At 42.2% G+C, this 18,902-nt stretch overlaps 1 protein-coding gene across 5 annotated transcripts in view; it reads right to left on the bottom strand.

Moving 5' to 3' along the window:
- Positions 1-18,902, bottom strand: part of LOC144699801 (lysosomal alpha-glucosidase-like) — a 125,073-nt gene that overhangs the window by 32,625 nt on the left and 73,546 nt on the right. For 4 of the 5 annotated variants that reach the window (XM_078571051.1, XM_078571050.1, XM_078571053.1 and 1 more), the window contains exons 2-7: positions 15,280-15,932; positions 12,977-13,122; positions 7,692-7,857; positions 5,370-5,466; positions 4,746-4,865; positions 3,481-3,599 (exon numbers count right to left, since the gene is read on the bottom strand). In XM_078571051.1, coding sequence (XP_078427177.1) covers positions 3,481-3,599; positions 4,746-4,865; positions 5,370-5,466; positions 7,692-7,857; positions 12,977-13,122; positions 15,280-15,888 — 1,257 coding nt within the window. In that variant the 5' untranslated portion in view covers positions 15,889-15,932. The remainder of the gene's footprint in view (positions 1-3,480; positions 3,600-4,745; positions 4,866-5,369; positions 5,467-7,691; positions 7,858-12,976; positions 13,123-15,279; positions 15,933-18,902) is intronic. The other variant, XM_078571054.1, reaches the window with a different exon arrangement.

Raw genomic sequence — 18,902 nt, 5'->3', positions numbered from 1 at the left:
GAGGGGTCGAGCGAGGGGGGAGGGCGAGGGGTCGAGCGAGGGGGGAGGGCGAGGGGTCGAGCGAGGGGGGAGGGCGAGGGGTCGAGCGAGGGGGGAGGGCGAGGGGTCGAGCGAGGGGGGAGGGCGAGGGGTCGAGCGAGGGGGGAGGGCGAGGGGTCGAGCGAGGGGGGAGGGCGAGGGGTCGAGCGAGGGGGGAGGGCGAGGGGTCGAGCGAGGGGGGAGGGGGAGGGGTCGAGCGAGGGGGAGGGGTCGAGCGAGGGGGAGGGGTCGAGCGAGGGGGAGGGGTCGAGCGAGGGGGAGGGGTCGAGCGAGGGGGAGGGGTCGAGCGAGGGGGAGGGGTCGAGCGAGGGGGAGGGGTCGAGCGAGGGGGAGGGGTCGAGCGAGGGGGAGGGGTCGAGCGAGGGGGAGGGGTCGAGCGAGGGGGAGGGGTCGAGCGAGGGGGAGGGGTCGAGCGAGGGGGAGGGGTCGAGCGAGGGGGAGGGGTCGAGCGAGGGGGAGGGGTCGAGCGAGGGGGAGGGGTCGAGCGAGGGGGAGGGGTCGAGCGAGGGGGAGGGGTCGAGCGAGGGGGAGGGGGAGGGGTCGAGCGAGGGGGAGGGGGAGGGGTCGAGCGAGGGGGAGGGGGAGGGGTCGAGCGAGGGGGAGGGGGAGGGGTCGAGCGAGGGGGAGGGGGAGGGGTCGAGCGAGGGGGAGGGGTCGAGCGAGGGGGAGGGGTCGAGCGAGGGGGAGGGGTCGAGCGAGGGGGAGGGGGAGGGGTCGAGCGAGGGGGAGGGGTCGAGCGAGGGGGAGGGGTCGGGGGAGGGGGAGGGGTCGAGCGAGGGGGAGGGGGAGGGGTCGAGCGAGGGGGAGGGGGAGGGGTCGAGCGAGGGGGAGGGGGAGGGGTCGAGCGAGGGGGAGGGGTCGAGCGAGGGGGAGGGGTCGAGCGAGAGGGAGGGGGAGGGGTCGAGCGAGGGGGAGGGGGAGGGGTCGAGCGAGGGGGAGGGGGAGGGGTCGAGCGAGGGGGAGGGGTCGAGCGAGGGGGAGGGGTCGAGCAAGGGGGAGGGGGATTGGTCGAGCGAGGGGGGAGGGGAGTGAGGAAGAGGCGAGTGAGGGGGCAAGTGATTAGGAGGAGGCGAGTGAGGGGAGGAGGAGAGTGAGGGGGAGGCGGAGAGTGAGGGTTGAGAGTGAGCGGGAGGAGGTTGGGGCAGAGGGGAGAGTGTGGAATGTTGTGGGTTGCTTTATTTAGAAATGTTGTTGAATATTTCAGAATAGGCTTGTGCATCTTTTCCACTTGAAGGTGCCACATCTCAATTTTTTTTCACTCAAGGGGCTGTTGAGCAAATTTTGGAAAGGTAAGGTTTGGCACAACGGTAAAAATGAATTTTTTAAAAAGGCTTGAAGTATGAAAAGTAACAACTTGCTGAGCCAAAAAAAATGTCAAAGTAATGAATTGATAATATTTATTACTCATTTTAAAAAAAGATGACCAGAAGAGTGTGATCAGGTGAGTGTTTGTGTGTCTGGCTCACTCCCAGTCTTGGAATGCTCACTCACCCACCCTCAACTACTGAGAGAGTGGGCAGGAGTGCATGTTTGTGGGTGAGGGTAAATGAGAACCCTGAGACTGGGAGTGAGCCAGACTTACGCACACATTCTCCACTCTCCCTCCCTCTCTCTCTCACTCTCCCACTCACACACACTCCCCGTCCACACTCTTCCTCCCTTCCCCCTCAAATGCTCCCCCTCACCCCTGACATGCCTCCCCCCCAAGTCACACGCTCCCCCCCTCACTCTCGTGTGACGGGGAGTGGGACTCTGAGACAGGGAGGGGCTAGCATGTGACGGGGAGGGGTACTGTGAGTGTGGCAGGGGGAACATGTGAGGCGGCAAGGGGAGCGTGTGAGTGGGAAAGGGAGCGTATGACAGAGGAAGGGGAGCATGTCAGGGGTGAGAGGGAGCATGTGAGGGGGAAGGGAGAAAGAGCGTGTGACAGGGAGGGTTGTGAGGGTTTTGAGAGTGTGTGAGAGAGGAAGGGAGAGTAGAGAATGTGTGTGTAAATAGTCAACAACATTCTAAATAAAACAACCCACAACATTCTAAAAGTAAAAGTCAATTTACTCTATCTCCTAACTTTAACAGATAATTAAAAAATTCCAACATTCGGATTTGCAGCTTCACCAAAAACTAATCAATTCTCCTTGGGTCATATCCTGTCTGAGTACAAAGTTTCATTGAAATCAGTCCATTAGTTTTTTGGGATAGTTTCCTAGAGCAGCAGTACGAGAGTCGATCTGGTGATGTGCAATGAGACAGGATTAATTAATTACCTCATTGTGAAGGCACCCTTAGGTAGCAATGATCATAATATGATTAAAGCAACTGAAGTGGAATCAACATCAATGAAATCAAGAAGATAACAGAATTGGAGATGTATTCCCACAGATATACTAGGATCTGAAGGTAATACTGTTGCGTGTTGCTGTTCGTTAAAGCAGCAGGTTTACAACAATGTTTCACCCCACAACCATGACATATGAAACAGACTTTACAGCAGGAAAACAATGTTTTATTTATGGCTGTTAGATATTCAGCGACTATAGGTTAAATTTTTCTTTTTTTAAAAGCTGCTGTTCAAATGGTCTGATACTACAATAGGAGTCAGAACAGTCGTAACTTAGAAATGGGCACAACATTCAGGGGAACTTAAGTGGCAGGAAGCTAGATATATGGTGGCTGTGGTCAGAAAAGATACAAAATGACAGACATTATTAAGTTCCAATTTATCTCTGACATCTTTATAAATCACTGGTTAGGTTTCAACTTTCGTATTGAGTCCAACAACGGGCACCACACTTTAGTAAGGATGTCAAGGCCTTTGGCAGGGTACTTGGAACCAGGGATGTGGGACTTCAGTTATGAGGAAAGATGAAAGAAGCTGGGATCATTGTCCTTTAGCAAAGAAGGTTAAGGAGACAATTAATAGAAGTGTTCAAAATTATGATGTCTTGACAGAGTAAATATGGAGAAACAATTTCCACTGGCAGGAAGATTAGCTAGCAGAGGCACAAGTTTAAGATAATTCGCAAAAGGTTTATTGGGGAAATTAGAAGAATTTCTTTCAGTTAGCAAGTTGTTACAATCAGCAATATGGTACCAGAAGAGGTGGTGGAAGCAACTGACTTTCAGAAAGAGAAATGCATATACACTTGAAAAAGAGAAATTTGCAGGGATAGAGAGAAATAGCTGGAGAGTGGGACTATTTGGATAGTTTTCCATACAGTCTGAACACAAATGATGGGCCAAATGGATTTTTGGATTATACACTTCTACAAAAAACCCAATTATTGAACACTTTAATCCAAAGAAAATGTGGTCCGATAACATTGCTGAAGTCAAGTGCTTAGATCTTGCAGAACTTCTGTGGAGTACCCTTTAGGAGATTGCTTTATTTTGAAAACCAGATTTGTTTCCAAAGGGAAATGACCTTTTACTTTGTATGCTCACCTGAGGCATGTTAGCTTTCATCATGTTCGCCACAACCTGCCGGGTAATGTTGGTGCTCCAGTAACCCCACCGACACAGATGGAATCCCAGACTCCAGTATGGAGGCATTATTGGATAACCTACAGAGTCATGAAAATGTACAATAAGATGCTATGCTAAGTGGCACTAGAAAAGAACAAAAGATTTGCACTGATATAGCACCTTTCATGACATCATTACAGTCAATTACATACCTTTGTGAAGTGCAGTCACTGTTGTAATATTGGAAATGTGGCAGCAATTTGTGCAGTGGCATTGTGATAATGACTTGATAATCTGTTTTGGTGATGTTGGTTGAGGGATAAATATTGGCCTGCTCACTGGGGAGCACTATGCTGCCTTCCTTTGAAATAGTGCCAAGGAATCTTTTACATCCACTTGACAGGAAGAGAGGACTTCGGTTTATCCTCTCATTTGAAATTTGAAACATGGAGGGCAAGGGAAGAGGGGAAACTGCGTAAAACTGAGGTAGATATTGGCATGTGTGTTCTGGAACCTGGCATGAGTATGGTTCAGACTGAGGAGTCTGAAGTCTCTTTTTTGTTGACAGTTAGTTACCACATGAAATGTATTTGGACAGTTTCAAACCAGTTCCTTTTGTACATGCACTGTTAACACAAAAACGCCACTAAACTCTGAAGCTTACTTAGAGGGGCATGCTGCTGGTGGCAAGTGTAAAAGTGTTCAGTCTTCCGGAGACTGAACTGCTTGCTAAATTAGCCTTAGAAAGGTAATTGAAAGGGTTATTGTTTCTAGACATCAGTGAAAAAATTCCAAGTACCTCTAAGTTTTAGCACAGCAACAAATCTTACAATAGAATTGGCACATTTTAAAATTTAAATTAGGTTGGCAGTTTTGGGTGCTGGTTGGGGGTGGGGGTTATCGGGAGGAAGACAAAGATTCAGGTCAGTAAAGCACATTCTGTTCTTTATAAAATGTTAGGTGAACCATTTATAATAACTGAATTTTATTTTATAACTTTCTAACAGCACGTTTTCAATTATTTGGATATGAAAAAAGCAATTTCCTTGTGTTTTCCTGAAATGAATTTAATAAAATAGAAAAGAGTTTTGTACACAGCCATGGGCTATTTTTCAATCACATATTTTTTAAAATAAAAATATGAATATCGAGGCAGCATAATCAGAAGATTAAAGTCAAGAATTGTGTGTGTGAATTCTAGGTCTTTGTTCAGCTTAAATAGCAAGTAGTGATTTCAATCTTACCGATAATATCCATGTACTGTCTTATCACTGTTTTTGGATCTGGACCCAAGAACACATAAAAATCAAGGATTCCCCCAATGGTCCTCCAGGTCAGAGCAGGTGTTGGCTGAAGTAATACGTCTAGATGAAATAAAATTGAGTTAATTTCCTCAACAGCTTATTCTTAAGTATCAGTTTCACACAGATAGTATAAATAGTATTGTTAACTCAGGAACATATGGAACAATGCAGAGAAGTAATAGTACATAGATAGGGATTGTGATTCCACACAGGGCAGAGTCCTGGTCCAGCTGATTTGGGTGAAATAGCAAGCAAAAGCTAAGTACAATCCCACTGGAATGGGAGGGAAGCAATTTTGCAAATGATTTACATATAAAAATGATATGTATATTCTAAATTTGATTTGCAAATAGGCCACCTACAGCAGAAAGATTTCAACAAAGCAGACAGGCAGGGAAACAGTAAATGTGAAAGACCAAAAGCAAACCAAAGTACAACATATCAGCATAGCAAAAAATGCTTACTTACATTGCAGTAAGTTTATCTGGTAGTTTATTATTAAACAGGTTTAGTATATCTCCAATTCTGATTGTATTTATCTATCCAAGTAAGTTAATTTCTTACCCTTTGCGTTACTGTTTAACAGGAAAACACCATGAGCTGATCCATCCTCTTCCATCACCAAGTAGAAAGGGTGTGAGCCATATAAATTGGCATTTGGCTGCAACAAACAGGCTAGTGTCAGTGAAGATACATGAAAAATATTCTTGTTCGAGTTCATAACTGATTCCTTAAATATTCATGTAGACTTATTGAGGGACAAACTTTCAGGCACCCCTTTCCTAATGTTTCCCCTCTTTTCTGTGAGATAAGACATGCTGGGTTTTGTTCAAAAGGTGCCAGCACTCCACTAATACCTTAGCCAAGTGAATGGTATCAGTTAATTCAAGGAAGAGGCCATCACCACTGAACACGTCCCATTCTTCACCTGCACTTTCCAGCATGGTGACTCCCTGTGCAGGCGGCAGGGGATTTCCTCAGCCGGGAGTGTGCTCTTTCACGCATGCACATGAAAGACCGCACTGAGCTCCCTGAGGCTCAGTGCTGCCTCAGGGAGATCACCTCGGAATTAAAACTTTTAAGACAAATGTTTAAAAATTTTCCTGACAGGTCCCCTCACGTGACACTGTCACATTAGTTGGGACATGTCCATCACTTTTACTCAAAACCTTATTAAATATTTTAAAACCCTCATGAAACCTCATCCCGCCTGTGGATGAGGTTTCATGCTTTTTCTTAAGCCCGTCAGGGCTCCCGGCCTGCCCGCCAACCCTAAGGTTGGACGGGCAGGTCCATTAATTGTGTTAAGTACTTTTTAAATGGCCTCAATAGGCCGTTGACAGGTCGGTGGGCGCACAGCTGATTCGGCTGCACCCCCACCGACCTGAGAATGGAAATGACGCGGGGTGACGTCGGGAGTTCTGCCCAACATCATGCCGTGTCATTTTACACGTTGCCTTCGTTTGCCAACTGGAATATCCTGCCCATAGAGTATGTTGTTGTGGCACAGAACAATAGGAAACATATTTTTCTTGCAATACATAATGAAGTCTTAGGTTTATCATCAAACAGATGCTATTCATGTCCAGGTAGGAACAAGAGCGAAAACAGAGTAGATGAAAAGAAAGGGAGAAAATAAAAAGAGACTGATACAGTGGCTCTCACTCTCTCTGTGAACAGTTCCAGAGCACAATGACACGAGACATTAAATTTAGAATTATTTCAAATGAAGCCATGTATTGAGAAGGCTTTTAAAAGTGGAGAGATGTAGAAAGTTGAAGAAGTTTAAGCAGAGAAATCCAGAGTGCAGGATCATGATGGTTGAAAGCTCTGCCACCAATGACTGAGAGGCTAAGGGATGTGAGAAACACACGGTATGTCAAAGTTGGAAGAGCAGTGGGTTTAAGCAGAACATGAGAAAGTTACTGAGGCAGGGTGGAGCAAGCCCAGGGAGGATCTTGAAATCACTGATTTGGGGAAATGGGAAGCCAGTAGAGGCCATTAAGGACAGGATTGATAGGTGTGCAGGACTTGGTATGGAATAAGATGCAAAGTCTTCAGTGAGTTGGAACTCGGGCAGGACGAAGATGGGTTGGGGTGGGATGGCAAAAAAAATATTGTAAAAGTTGAGAATGGTGGTGATGAAGGTATGAATCAGAGTTTCATCAGCTATAAGGGTGGGGTAGAAATGATGAATGACATTATCAAAGTTTTGTTGATGAATATGAAGTTGTAGCTTAGCCTTAGCAAGCAGAAAGGAACTGTAGAATGAAGGGTCATGTTGCAGGGCTAAAATACTACAACCAGCATCCTTGTGACCTAATATTTTGTATTATCACATACAGCACTTATTGCCCAATTTCTTCTGTGGCAAAAATTAATTCGATCATATGATGTCTCACTGTAGTGAGAATGTTTTTTCTTCACATATGGAATAACTTATGCAAGACACTTACAAATGCTACAAGGTAAGAGACACAAGGGCATCAGTTTGAGGTCCCTTGTGCATTAACAGACTGCTTTGAGTTGGCCTTGAGCAGGGCAGCACTGACTGTGTTCCATATTTTTTCACTGTTTTATGAAATGTTCCAGAATGGAAATTTCTAAGATGTAATCAACACTAATACAAGAGAATTCTGAAAGAGGGGAAAAAAAGTTCAAAATTACACTCTTCTCCACAGGACTTAAGGACAAGGGAAAAATATAACCAGCCACAGTATGCATGCACATTTCTTTGTAGATAGGTATTTGTAACTTATGTCTCATCAAGAGTCTTCCATCCAAGAGTGGTATTTTGGAAAAGGTTTGCCACTCATTTCTCAGGCCAGAATTGGCATTACGAATGTCTCAACAATGCGAAAGAAACAAACAAGCTAACTAACTTACATGAGGTCCTTGATCTCTGGTCCAATGAGTTAATCGAGTCCAATTGACATTGAGGATCAGATTTGTCGTGTGTTCTCCCAGACCTGAAATGTATTTCGAGGCCAGGGAGGTGGAGATTTGCAGAAACTGATCAGTATAAAACAACGGCCCCGCTGTTGTGTTCAGGCTAGATAAAAAATAAATAGGATATATTATTATACAATGAGATTACCGAAAAATGGCTGAAAAACATTTAAAAATACTGACTTATGTGGTTGTTGTATAGAATTTCTTTTGTGCTAAGTTTCATAGTTCACATTTTCTTACAATTATTAAGCATGTATATGACAATGAAAACAACATGGGCTTCCGGCCTGGTTTTGAGCTGCTTGTGTATTGCATTTCTGTGCATTCTCAAAATATAAAATTAATTGATAATAATTAAATAGGCTGAAATCTAGACTTTAAAATTTCTTTCTTCTAGAATTTCTGCAAATTTTATAAGAACTAAAAGTTAAAACTGAAAGTATAAATTACCCACCGGGTGTACCAACATCTCAGAAAAAGGAGAACATTTGTGTTATGTTTCGGGTAGAGAACCTGTACTATAGGGAAGGGTCCCTTGCTAATTTTCTTTTTAAGGGAAACCATTTACAGCGTTACCTGGTCATCTTCATTCTAACTAAACATCATTATTTTTCTTTATTCTTCTACGGGATGAGAGTGTCACTGGCAATTTGTTGCCAATCTCTAATCGACCTTGAACTGAATGGCATGCTAGGCCATTTCAGAGAGCAGTTAAGAGTCAATTACATTGATGTGTATCTGGAATCATATGTAGACCAGATCGGGTAAAGATGGCAGATTTTCTTCCCTAAAGGACATGAGTGAACCAAATGGGTTAGTTTTCGATTCTCGATTTATTAATTTAATTTAAATTCCACAAGCTGCCATTGGATTAAATTACTTTAGAAAGGCCTTTCCACCAATTCCTGAATTCAGTCCTTAAATATATGTGTGTGCATTGAGTGAAAAAATCTTCTTTCTTTCCAATTTTTTCATGAGCTGAATGGCTCAAAGGGAACACCTCCTTGGCTGCAGCTACTTTCTTGTTTCTCAAGAGTGGTTGTTTCTCATCTGCAAATTTTGGCAATGAAAATTCAAAAAGTATTCATTTAAAGGAGCAACAGGGGCTTCTCATTGACTTTGTTTTTCTTATTTCATGAGAAGAAAACCTCAGAAGAACTATCTTCAACTGGATGATTTCAGCACAGCATTTTAGAAACCAGGAATAAGGTGCATTACCCTGTCAGTTGGAAATATTGCATGGCATAGGGGGAAGATTTTGACAATTATAGAAATCAGGAGGAATTTTTATTATGTCATGTGTTTGCAACATTGTAAACATAGTGGGAAAATGTCCTCTGTTCAGTAATTTAAGTGGAATCTTAAAAGAAAACAACCAGAGAAGGTCTCGCTTAGTTCCAAAATGAGTGCATAATTTATCCATGTTAACAGTTTATTCCGCAAGGTGAAGTAGTAAAATATACCTTTATTTTTCTGTTATGGTAACTGTTGGGGGGCTAAGACCCTGCACTCGTTATGGCTAATTTCTAAAATTTTAAAAACTGGACAAAGACACTTTTTAAAATGGCTAAAGCTAAGTCTGTCTGTGACCCTCGTTCAATAAGAGCTAATAAGGCAGTTTTGCTGAAACTGACATCTTATCTCTGAACCCTTTTATGACCCCATGTGGGCTGCAGAGACCAAATTCAAAGGGAACTATATAAAGGCCATCTACATTTCTTAAGTCAGGCCTGGCCAACCTGAACCAATTAGACATTTGGGACAAAGGACCCCTCAACCTCTCATTCAAGGCTTAATGGTTGGAACATTAACAATCTCAGGGACCCAGATAAAGGGATTCACATCCTTGTCAAAGCCAGAGTGGAGAGGTGGGAGTCATGTGACATGAACTCCTAGCTGGTGGAACCAGTAATATTGCCTTGTGGTACTAAGAAACCTCAGTCTGCTGTTTTTACCATCTATAAGCAGCACCACAGAAAAGAGGCTCTGTCCAGGTTTGAATGCCTGGCTCCATCTACTGTTTCAACTGGAACTTCTGTAACCATTGCCTACAAGACTGATTCATCTCTGCATGCTTATCTCATCATGGAAGTCAACTCTACTGGAAAAGTGAATTATCCAGCATCAGTTTAGCCTGCCAACCTCTGTGAAGGAATACACCATTGGGCTTTGATTCTGGACACACGTGAAACAATAATTCTTTTCTTTGTGGTCTTTGCCCTGTAAATCTTTCTTTCTCTATCCCTCTTTTACTATATGAGTACACAGTGGGGTACGTAGTGACCCCCCTCCCACATTTTGAGTGTGTGCAAATAAGCTAACCCTATGGAGTTCATACTATCTCGAGTTTGCTGTGGGGTTATTAATAGAAAATTGGATCACACCAAAACTGAGGGGTTTAGAAACACGCCACTGCTTATAAAGGGGAAAGCAAATTAAAACACTTTTCTGTTTACGGATGGGTAGTGAGAGGAAAAAGTAAGGTGGTTTAAATTAATCCCCCTTCCTGCCTGTAACTTACATCATTTTGTTTTTTTTAAAATTCTGATCTTATTCTCAGATTTTCTTATCATGTCTGTGGCATTCAATAGATTTGTCACAAAGCTCAACAATCTTGCCAGAGGGACACATGGTGAGTAGTGCTCTGGGGGCCTGGTTTCGAATCCCACTGTGACAGATGGTGAAATTTGAATTCAACAAAAATCCAGAATTATAAAGTCTGATGACGACTATGAAATCATGGCCGATCGTTGTAAAAACCCATCTGGTTCACTAACATCCTTTAGGGAAGCCATCCTTACCTGGTCTGGCCCTACAAGGGACAGACCACAACAATGTGGTTGACTTTTAAATGCCCTCTGAACAAGGGCAATTAGGGATGGGCAATAAATGCTGTACTAGCCAGCAACACCCACATCTCATGAATGAATATATTTTTAAAAATGCAAGACAGTAAATACACCAATGAAGATTAACTTGCCCAAGGTATACTGAAATGTCGGCCTGGAATTTGCTGTGGTAATGATGAAGAAAATGTCAGCATCGCTGCCTTATTCCACTGAAACTGAGAGCAACTATGGGTGTTTGGACATGTGCAGAATCCCAGAATGTGCTGTCAGTGAGTCTATGCTCCTCCATAGGGCATGCTGTAGACAGTCTAATATAATCTGTATCCCTCTTGAATCATGATTTGATGAGAACATCTACTCTAATGCTGTTAGTCTCTTGTAAAAATGCTGAGGATAGTTACACCTGTTGAATGATGCGTAACTGAGTTTTTAGCACTCATATGAGCTTCATAATTACTGCTAAACACCCTTATGGGCCCTGAAAAGTTAATTTTATATTTGTGGAATGTCAAATTCCTCCACAATTATAAAGAATTCCACATATTTTTAAAACATAAAAGAATTGTTTTTTTTTATAGTCCGTTTATCATTATTTTAGCTTCTATCTTATGTTACGACCAGGTGAGAAGGGATGAACTGGCTTCAACCTCCTTGGTTGGTCACCACATAGGCTTAAGTTTCCTTTTCACGAGGATATGCCCTTTTCCAAATCAGAATGTATTTAACTATTTAAGCTGTGAGTAAAGGAGCCAATCAAACAAGGTTTTCTTGAGTCAAAGAAAGAGCAAATTTATTAACCACTATCTGATAAAAATAATAAAACCGCAACGTCAAGCATTTGGCCCTCATACAGTCATGAGGGTCCACACACACAAACACATACATACAGGTATCAGAAATAAGGGAGTTGGAGCTTAATTTAAAAAAGATAAAAGAATATACTGTTAATTGTTCTTTGATTGTCCCTAAAGCGTAGATATTTAACATTGCGGCTGATTTAGCTAGTTTCTTGGATGCAGTCAGATGTAGAAGATATTACAATTATTAAGAGATCTTGGTTCGCTGAGCCGGGCAACACGCTTATTCCACGAAAGAGAGGGAGAGAGCAGCAACCCCAGTTTGTTTCCTCTGCTGTAGTCTTTCTTGACACTGCCTGTGTCACTTGCAATTTCTCTCTAGCAGCTGGCAGTCCTGCCTTGAAATACTTCACCCATTTTGTATTCCCAAAAGGATTTGGGTGTGTCAGTCTGTGGCAGCCATTGTTTCAATATCCAGTACTGTGCATTTTTAATGCCTCTTCCTTAGACAGTTATGAGTTTCGATGGGTGTCTGGATTATAGAAAATGCCTCTCTCTTCACATTCCTCTGAGGGTGATTTGTTTGTTTCTCACCTCCACCTTGGAATGTGGCCCATTTTTAAGCAGTTTGCTCTTAGTTCAAATTGCAACATTTCCAATCATCTGAAAGTTGAAAACTCATATTTTCAAAACTAAAGGGGCATAGCCTTGTAGAAGGCCATTGAATTCCGCAAACTTATGGATTATTCAAAACTGATCATAAATCAACTGGCTTCAGCTGATTGCAGGTGAGACTTTGATACACAAACAGATTTACATTGCTGAAGACTGGTGAAGTAGCTGTGCCTCTGGCCAAACTGTTCCAGTGCAGTTACAACACTGGCATCTACCTGACAATGTGGAAAACTGCCATGTGTTGCCCTACCTATAATCATCAGCAAAGTGATGGTGACTCATCAACAGTGCGAACAATACTTATCACTGACCTGTGCATCAATGCTTTGTTCTGCCAGGGCCAGACTGATTCCTGGGATGGCAGGATTGTCGTATGAGGAGAGATTGGGCCGACCAAGCCTGTATTCACTGAAGTTTAGAAGAATGAGGGGGGATCTTATTGAAATGTATAAAATTCTGACAGGGTTGGACAGACTGGATGCAGGGATGATGTTTCCTCTGGTCTCGAACAAGGGGTCACAATCTCAGGATATGGGATAGGCCATTTAGGACTGAGATGAGGAGAAACTTCTTCACTCAGAGGATGGTGAACCTGTGGAATTCTCTACCACAGAGGGCTGCGGAGTCCAAGTTACTGAATATATTTAAGAAGGAAATAGATGGATTTCTAGACTCTAAAGGCATCAAGGGGTATGGGGAGAGTGGAAGTATGGTGTTGAGATAGAGGATCAGCCATGATCACATTGAATGGCGCAGCAGGCTCAAAGGGCCGAATGACCTACTCCTGCTTCTATTTTTCTGTTTCATTCAGCTCCAGAGCTTCTATGTTTTTGAGTGAAATGTAAATTCTGCAAGTGAAGTTAATATAGAAGGAAATGCCAAGGCTAATCAGACTTACAGTACAAGGCCATTTGATTTCCTTTGTACAATTATGCCAAAAGGTCTGGATGAAAATCTAACAGTGTAGAGTTGAGTTGAAGCTTTCTCAGTCACCTTAGGAACATCAATTGGAACCTCATACCGTTTGCTCCTTGGATCCTTAAGCTGGAAGACAGAAAAATAACGCTTACTGAAGAAAAAAAGATAACTTCCAAATGTATCTTACATTAAGCATATTCATTGTTGTCATTATTGATCCTGAATTTCTTTGTTTTCCAATAATAGATCAGATTTGTTTAACTATCAACTATATAAAATTACACACTTCAATCAGTCTTGACAACAGCAAAAATGTATGATATTTGAGGATCAATTTTGTTCCTAATGTCAGAATTGAAGGAGTTTATTTTCTAATCCAGCATAAGTGATCAGGAGACAATGCAACCAGCTAGAGGAAACATCTTATGTTTATATGGTGATTTTAACATAATAAAACATCACAGGAGCATTATAAAACTAATAATGACATGGATCCACAAAAAAGGAGATATTAAATCAGATGACCAGAAGCTTGGTCAAAGAGGTAGGTTTCGAGAAATGTCTTAAAAGAGGAAAGTGAGGTAGAGGGGGGTAGGGAGGGTATTCCAGAGCTCAAGGCCTAGGCAACCAAAGGCACGGCCACCAATGTTGAGCAATTAAAATCGGGGATTCACAACTGACCAGAATTAGAGGAGTACAGATATCTCACAGGGTTTTGGCGAGTGCAGGAGGTTACAGGGATAGGGAGGGGCGAGGCCATGGAGGGATTTGAAAACAAGGATGAGAATTTTAAAATCAAGACAGTGCTTGGTTGGGAGCCAATGTAGATCAATGAGCACAGGAGTGATGGGAAATGGAACTTGGCACTTGTTAAAACACCAAAGGCAGAGTTTTGGATGACCTTCAGTTTATGGAGGGTAGAATATGGGAGACCAGCCAGGAGTGTGTAGGAAAGGTCAAGTCTGGAGGTAACAAGGGCATGAATGAAGGTAAGACAGGGGCGAAGGTTAAGTGATGTTACTGAGCACCCACAGGCGGTCTTAGTGATGGCACGAATATGAGGTTGGAGACCATCTTGGGGTCAAATGTGACACCTGGCTTAATCCTGAACTTTTGCTAGGGAGAGGGATGAAATCGGAAGCTATGGAGCGGAATTTGGATCGGAGACCGAAAACAATGGTTTCGGTCTTCCCAATATTTAATTGGAGGAAATTTCTGCTCATCCAGTACTGGATATTGGATAAACAGTCTGATAATTTAGCAACAGTGGAGGAGTTGAGGCAGGTGGTAATGAGGTAGAGCTGGGTAGTGTCAGCATACATGTGAAAACTAACGCAGTGCTTTCAGATGATGTCAACGAGGATTAACATGTAGATGAGAAATAAGAGGAGACCAAGGACAGATCCTGGGAAGACATCAGCAGTAATGGTGCAGGAGCAGGAAGAAAAGCCATTGCATGTGATTCTCTAGCTACAATTAGATAAATAAGAATGGAATCAAGTCAGAGCAATCCCACTCAGCTGGGCAACAGTGCAGAGGTGCTGGTGGAGGATGTTGTGGTCAACTGTGTCAAAAACTGTAGCCGTGTCGAGAAGGATAAGGATGGAAAATTTACCTACACAAAATTAATTCTGTCTTTCTATCAACTGCATGCAACTTTGACTGTGCTCCTGAAAATTGCAGCCAAAAGTTCAGCTTCTTGTAAACAGAACAAGAATATCAAAAATATATTAATAAGATTTATCTATTAAGCCACATTCCTCACCCATTGTGATCAATAGCAACATAAACCTGCATATCTGAAAGACATATCCTCTTCATTTGCCTATGTAAGTCTAAACTTTAAGCAGTTTAGTCCACGGGCACAACAAATTCTAATATTCTAATAGAAAAACAGGTGGCTCTTGGGTATACTATGTCTGGAATGTTTTAACTCTGAGTCTGTCTTCAAGTATAGCTGTGGAAAGATACTACCAGAAACATGGGTGATCCACAAGTTCTCAGCCCTGTGGAAGTAAAATATTGTATATAAGGAAGGCACCTAATAAAGGGAAATATTAAAATTTGTTCTGAGTTAAAAAAAATCTGAATCCGTTATTTTTTGTATTATTTCAATTTATCGGGAGACTTTATCTGTGAAGGTCAAATATAACAAATTTTAACATTACCTGGAAATTTACACAGATTAATAATGGTTGTATTAGCATTGTTATCATCACATTGACAGTCTACAATCCTTTTTATGATTTTACTAAAATTAGCTTTTCAATTGTTATTACTTACAGTAAAATGAAGTCTGCCTGCTGTCTCGTACATTACATTCAACTGAAGCGTCATTATGTCATTAAGGAACAATGTCTTCTCAGTGCGACTCAGTGTTGCTGTGTAGCCAGTAATGGTTGGGGAAAGATAATCCATGTTGTAAGAAGGATAGTTTGAAGGTAAAAAACAAAGCGGGGAATTCGCATTGACCACTGGATTCCAGCAACAGCCACGAGCCTGACATTTCTTCATGTCAACCAGTTCATTGAAAGCACAGTCAAACCTACTATTAGTATCAATATCACATTGAGAGGCACTGAGATGACTCTTATCGAATGATAGCTTGCTCAGTGTTTCTGAGGTCTCTGTTCTGTTTTTATAATTTGGATATTGCCACAAAAGGTCCAGTTTAGATTTTCCTGTGTTAATAGATGTAGACATTACCAGAGACTCTGGTGTAGAATAACTGTGATAAGTAAACAAACCAACTAGAATGACAGTAAGGAGGATTGCTCCATATTTAAGAGAGGTAATTGCAGGTATTCTTGGTTTCGCCACAGACGAAAGTCCCATGAGCTCCATTCCTTCATCTCCTGAAGCAAGAGCCCATTTATCTGCTTGTGGAAACATGATAAAAAGGCAGGTGATCTTGAAGCTGTCGTTAGGTTGGCTGCCTAAAGGGGAGAGGAGATAAAGTATTACTTAAAAAAAAGTGGAGTGTTGCAAATCAGGGCAATAATTTGTGCCACTAATGCATCAGAATGTTAACAAACAAGCCACGTCACTTTAGAATAGAATGCTTACAGGATACAGGCTTGCAGAGTGGGTGGATAAATGACAGATAAAATTCTATACAGCCAATCAAGAAGTTGTTGATTTTAGTAGGAGGCCATTTATTCTTTGAGAGATAAGAAACTCAATAAGGCAAAAAGATCGGAGGATGCAGAAACATAATGCGCTAAAAGTAGCAATGTAAGTTGATTAGGACATAAGTTTCTGGGATTCATTTCTAGGGGAATGAAATACAATGGGAATGTTAAATGTATATAAAACCTTGATTAGGCCACAATCAGAACTATTGTGTACAGTTCAGTTCTCCAAACAATTAAAGGATAATTGCTGAAAAAAGAGACATGTTAAAGCTTTATGTCTTGCACTCATCTGGACATTTCACAAGAATACAAATATAAGGGGGAAACAACAATTTATACCGTATGAAAAGAGAGTGTTGGTTGGTTGGCGTGTGGATTCTGATTGGTAGAGGTGTTGCCATGGAGAATGCACCAATTGATGGTGACTGACAGTTAACTGCCAAACATTGTTTGAAATTTAAGCCAGGCAGCTTGACCCTGATTGGCCAAGGAATTGCCCTGAAGAATGAACCAGCGAATGGCTGTCACTTATTTTGTTTAGCTGAAACAGGCGCAATGTGCATGCATGTTCTTTCTGTCTGCAAAGAACAATGCCCTGTGCATTAATATATGTAGCTTCTAGTACACACAAATGTGCCACTCTGAGAGTTCGACTGACAATTGGTAGGTTGCCTAATTCTTAGCACACTGAGCACCTAGAACCACACTGGCATTGAAATTCATTTACCACATTACTCATTTGTGTGAAAGACAGAACACCTTTTTGGCTTGATGGCAGCATCCTTTTAGTGACGAATACCACTCGTGTTGCTACTGCATAGTACAGCGTGAAACAGCTTGAGCCTCATCCATTGCTCACGTAGCAACAAGATGCTTAGACAGCACCTTCCAAACCCACGGCCACTACAATCTAGAAGGACAAGGGCAGTAGGTACATGGGAGCACCACCACTTATGAGTTCCCCTCCAAGCCACTCACCATCCTGACTTAGAAATATATCACCATTCCTTCACTGTTGCTGGGTCAAAATCCTGGAAACCCCTCTCAACAGCACTGTGGGTGTACCTACGCCACATGGGCTGCAGCAGTTCAAGGCGGCAGCTCACCACCACCTTCTCAAGGTCAATTAGGGATGGACAATAAATGCTGGCCTAGCCAACAACACCCACATCCCATGAATAAATGAAAAAGTATGAATTTCAGTGCCAGTGTGATGCCAGGTATGTAAGCCATACGTCCCAAAGACTGGTGGATTGTATCAAACAGCATGTCCCAACCACTGTTCGCAATGGGCAAGGTACAAATAGTACCAAACCAGCCCATGCTTGCAAAATTCAAAACAGTGTCCAACATTAGACGTGATTCTGCAATTGGACAACATTTGCTAAATAATCCTCAATGTGCTAAGAATTACGCTGACAGCCAATTTAAGATTGTCAATTGGGCTCGATGTGTGGTGTATTTGTGTGAATAGGAAGCTACATATATTTATACACAGGGCCCTGTTTTTTGCAGGCAAAAAGAACATGTACACACATTCTGTCTGTTTCAGCTAAACAAAATAAGTACAGACATTTGCTGACTCATTCCTCAGGACAATACCTTGACCAATCAGGATCAAGCTGCCAGGTTTAAATTTCAAACAATGTTTGGCAGTTAACTGTCAGTCACCATCAATTGGTGCATTCTCCATGGCAACGCCTCTAACAATCAGAATCCACATGCCAACCAATTGGCACTCTCTTTCATACAATATAAATAGTTGTTTTCCCCTTATATTGGTATTCTTGCGAAAGATGAGAAGCTTCGACATGTTTCTTTTTTCAGCAATACTCAAGTTCTGTACTACCAAATGACTAATTTAAAGATTATTGAAATGCTAGAGAAAATGCACAAAAGATTTACAAGGCTGTTACTGCAATTAAGAGGATGCAGCTATCAGGAAAGATTGTGCAAGTTGCAACTTCTTTCTCTATAGAATCTTTAAACTTATGAAGAAGTTTGCCAGAGTGGATGGCAAAAACCACTTCCACTTTGGGCCTATCCAAAATAAGAGAGTGTAAATATATGATAGCCATTAACTAATCAAATAAAGTTAGGAAGAATACCTGCAGAGTGTGGTGACAATGTAGAATTTGCTGGCATGTGGAGTGGTTGAAACAGTGTTGACATATTTAAGAGGTTGTTTGATGTGTACATGAAGGAGAAAGGAATAGAGAGAAATGGAGTAGCCTGGGAAAAGGTAAGAGTGAGAGAACGCCAGTAGTGTAGACAACAGCACAGACCAAATGAGCCAAACAATCTGCTTTTGTGATGTGGATTTGATGTAATCTTTAGTGAGTGTGGTCAACTTTCTTCAGGTGATCAACTGTAATCTTAAAACTATTGCAATACTTTGAACAGATTATCAACTCCATATTAAAGTTACATGTATTCCACCATTTGACCTCACCTTGGACTTCTAATCACCACTTCATAAATCACTAACTTTAGGTGCAATTTCACCTCCACGTAAGAAGCTCTGGGTTCAAGTCCCACATGTGACCTGAACACATTATCCAGAGTGACACTTCAGTGCAGAATTGAAAAAATGCTGCTTTATCAGAGGTGCCTTCTTTGGCTCATGGTAAATTGAAGGCACCCTCTGCCTGTTCATGTAACATGTAAAAAGATCCCATGGCACAATGAGGGGCAGGCAGTTTCTCCTGGTATCCTCACCAACACTTCTTTGCCAGCTGATACCATCAGGAAACTATTTTACCATTGTTTATT

This window comes from Cetorhinus maximus, chromosome 24, assembly GCF_964194155.1.
Source record: "Cetorhinus maximus chromosome 24, sCetMax3.hap1.1, whole genome shotgun sequence".
NCBI lineage: Eukaryota > Metazoa > Chordata > Chondrichthyes > Lamniformes > Cetorhinidae > Cetorhinus > Cetorhinus maximus.
Note: the sequence above shows the minus strand (reverse complement) of the source record. Positions and strands in the feature narration are given on the sequence as shown.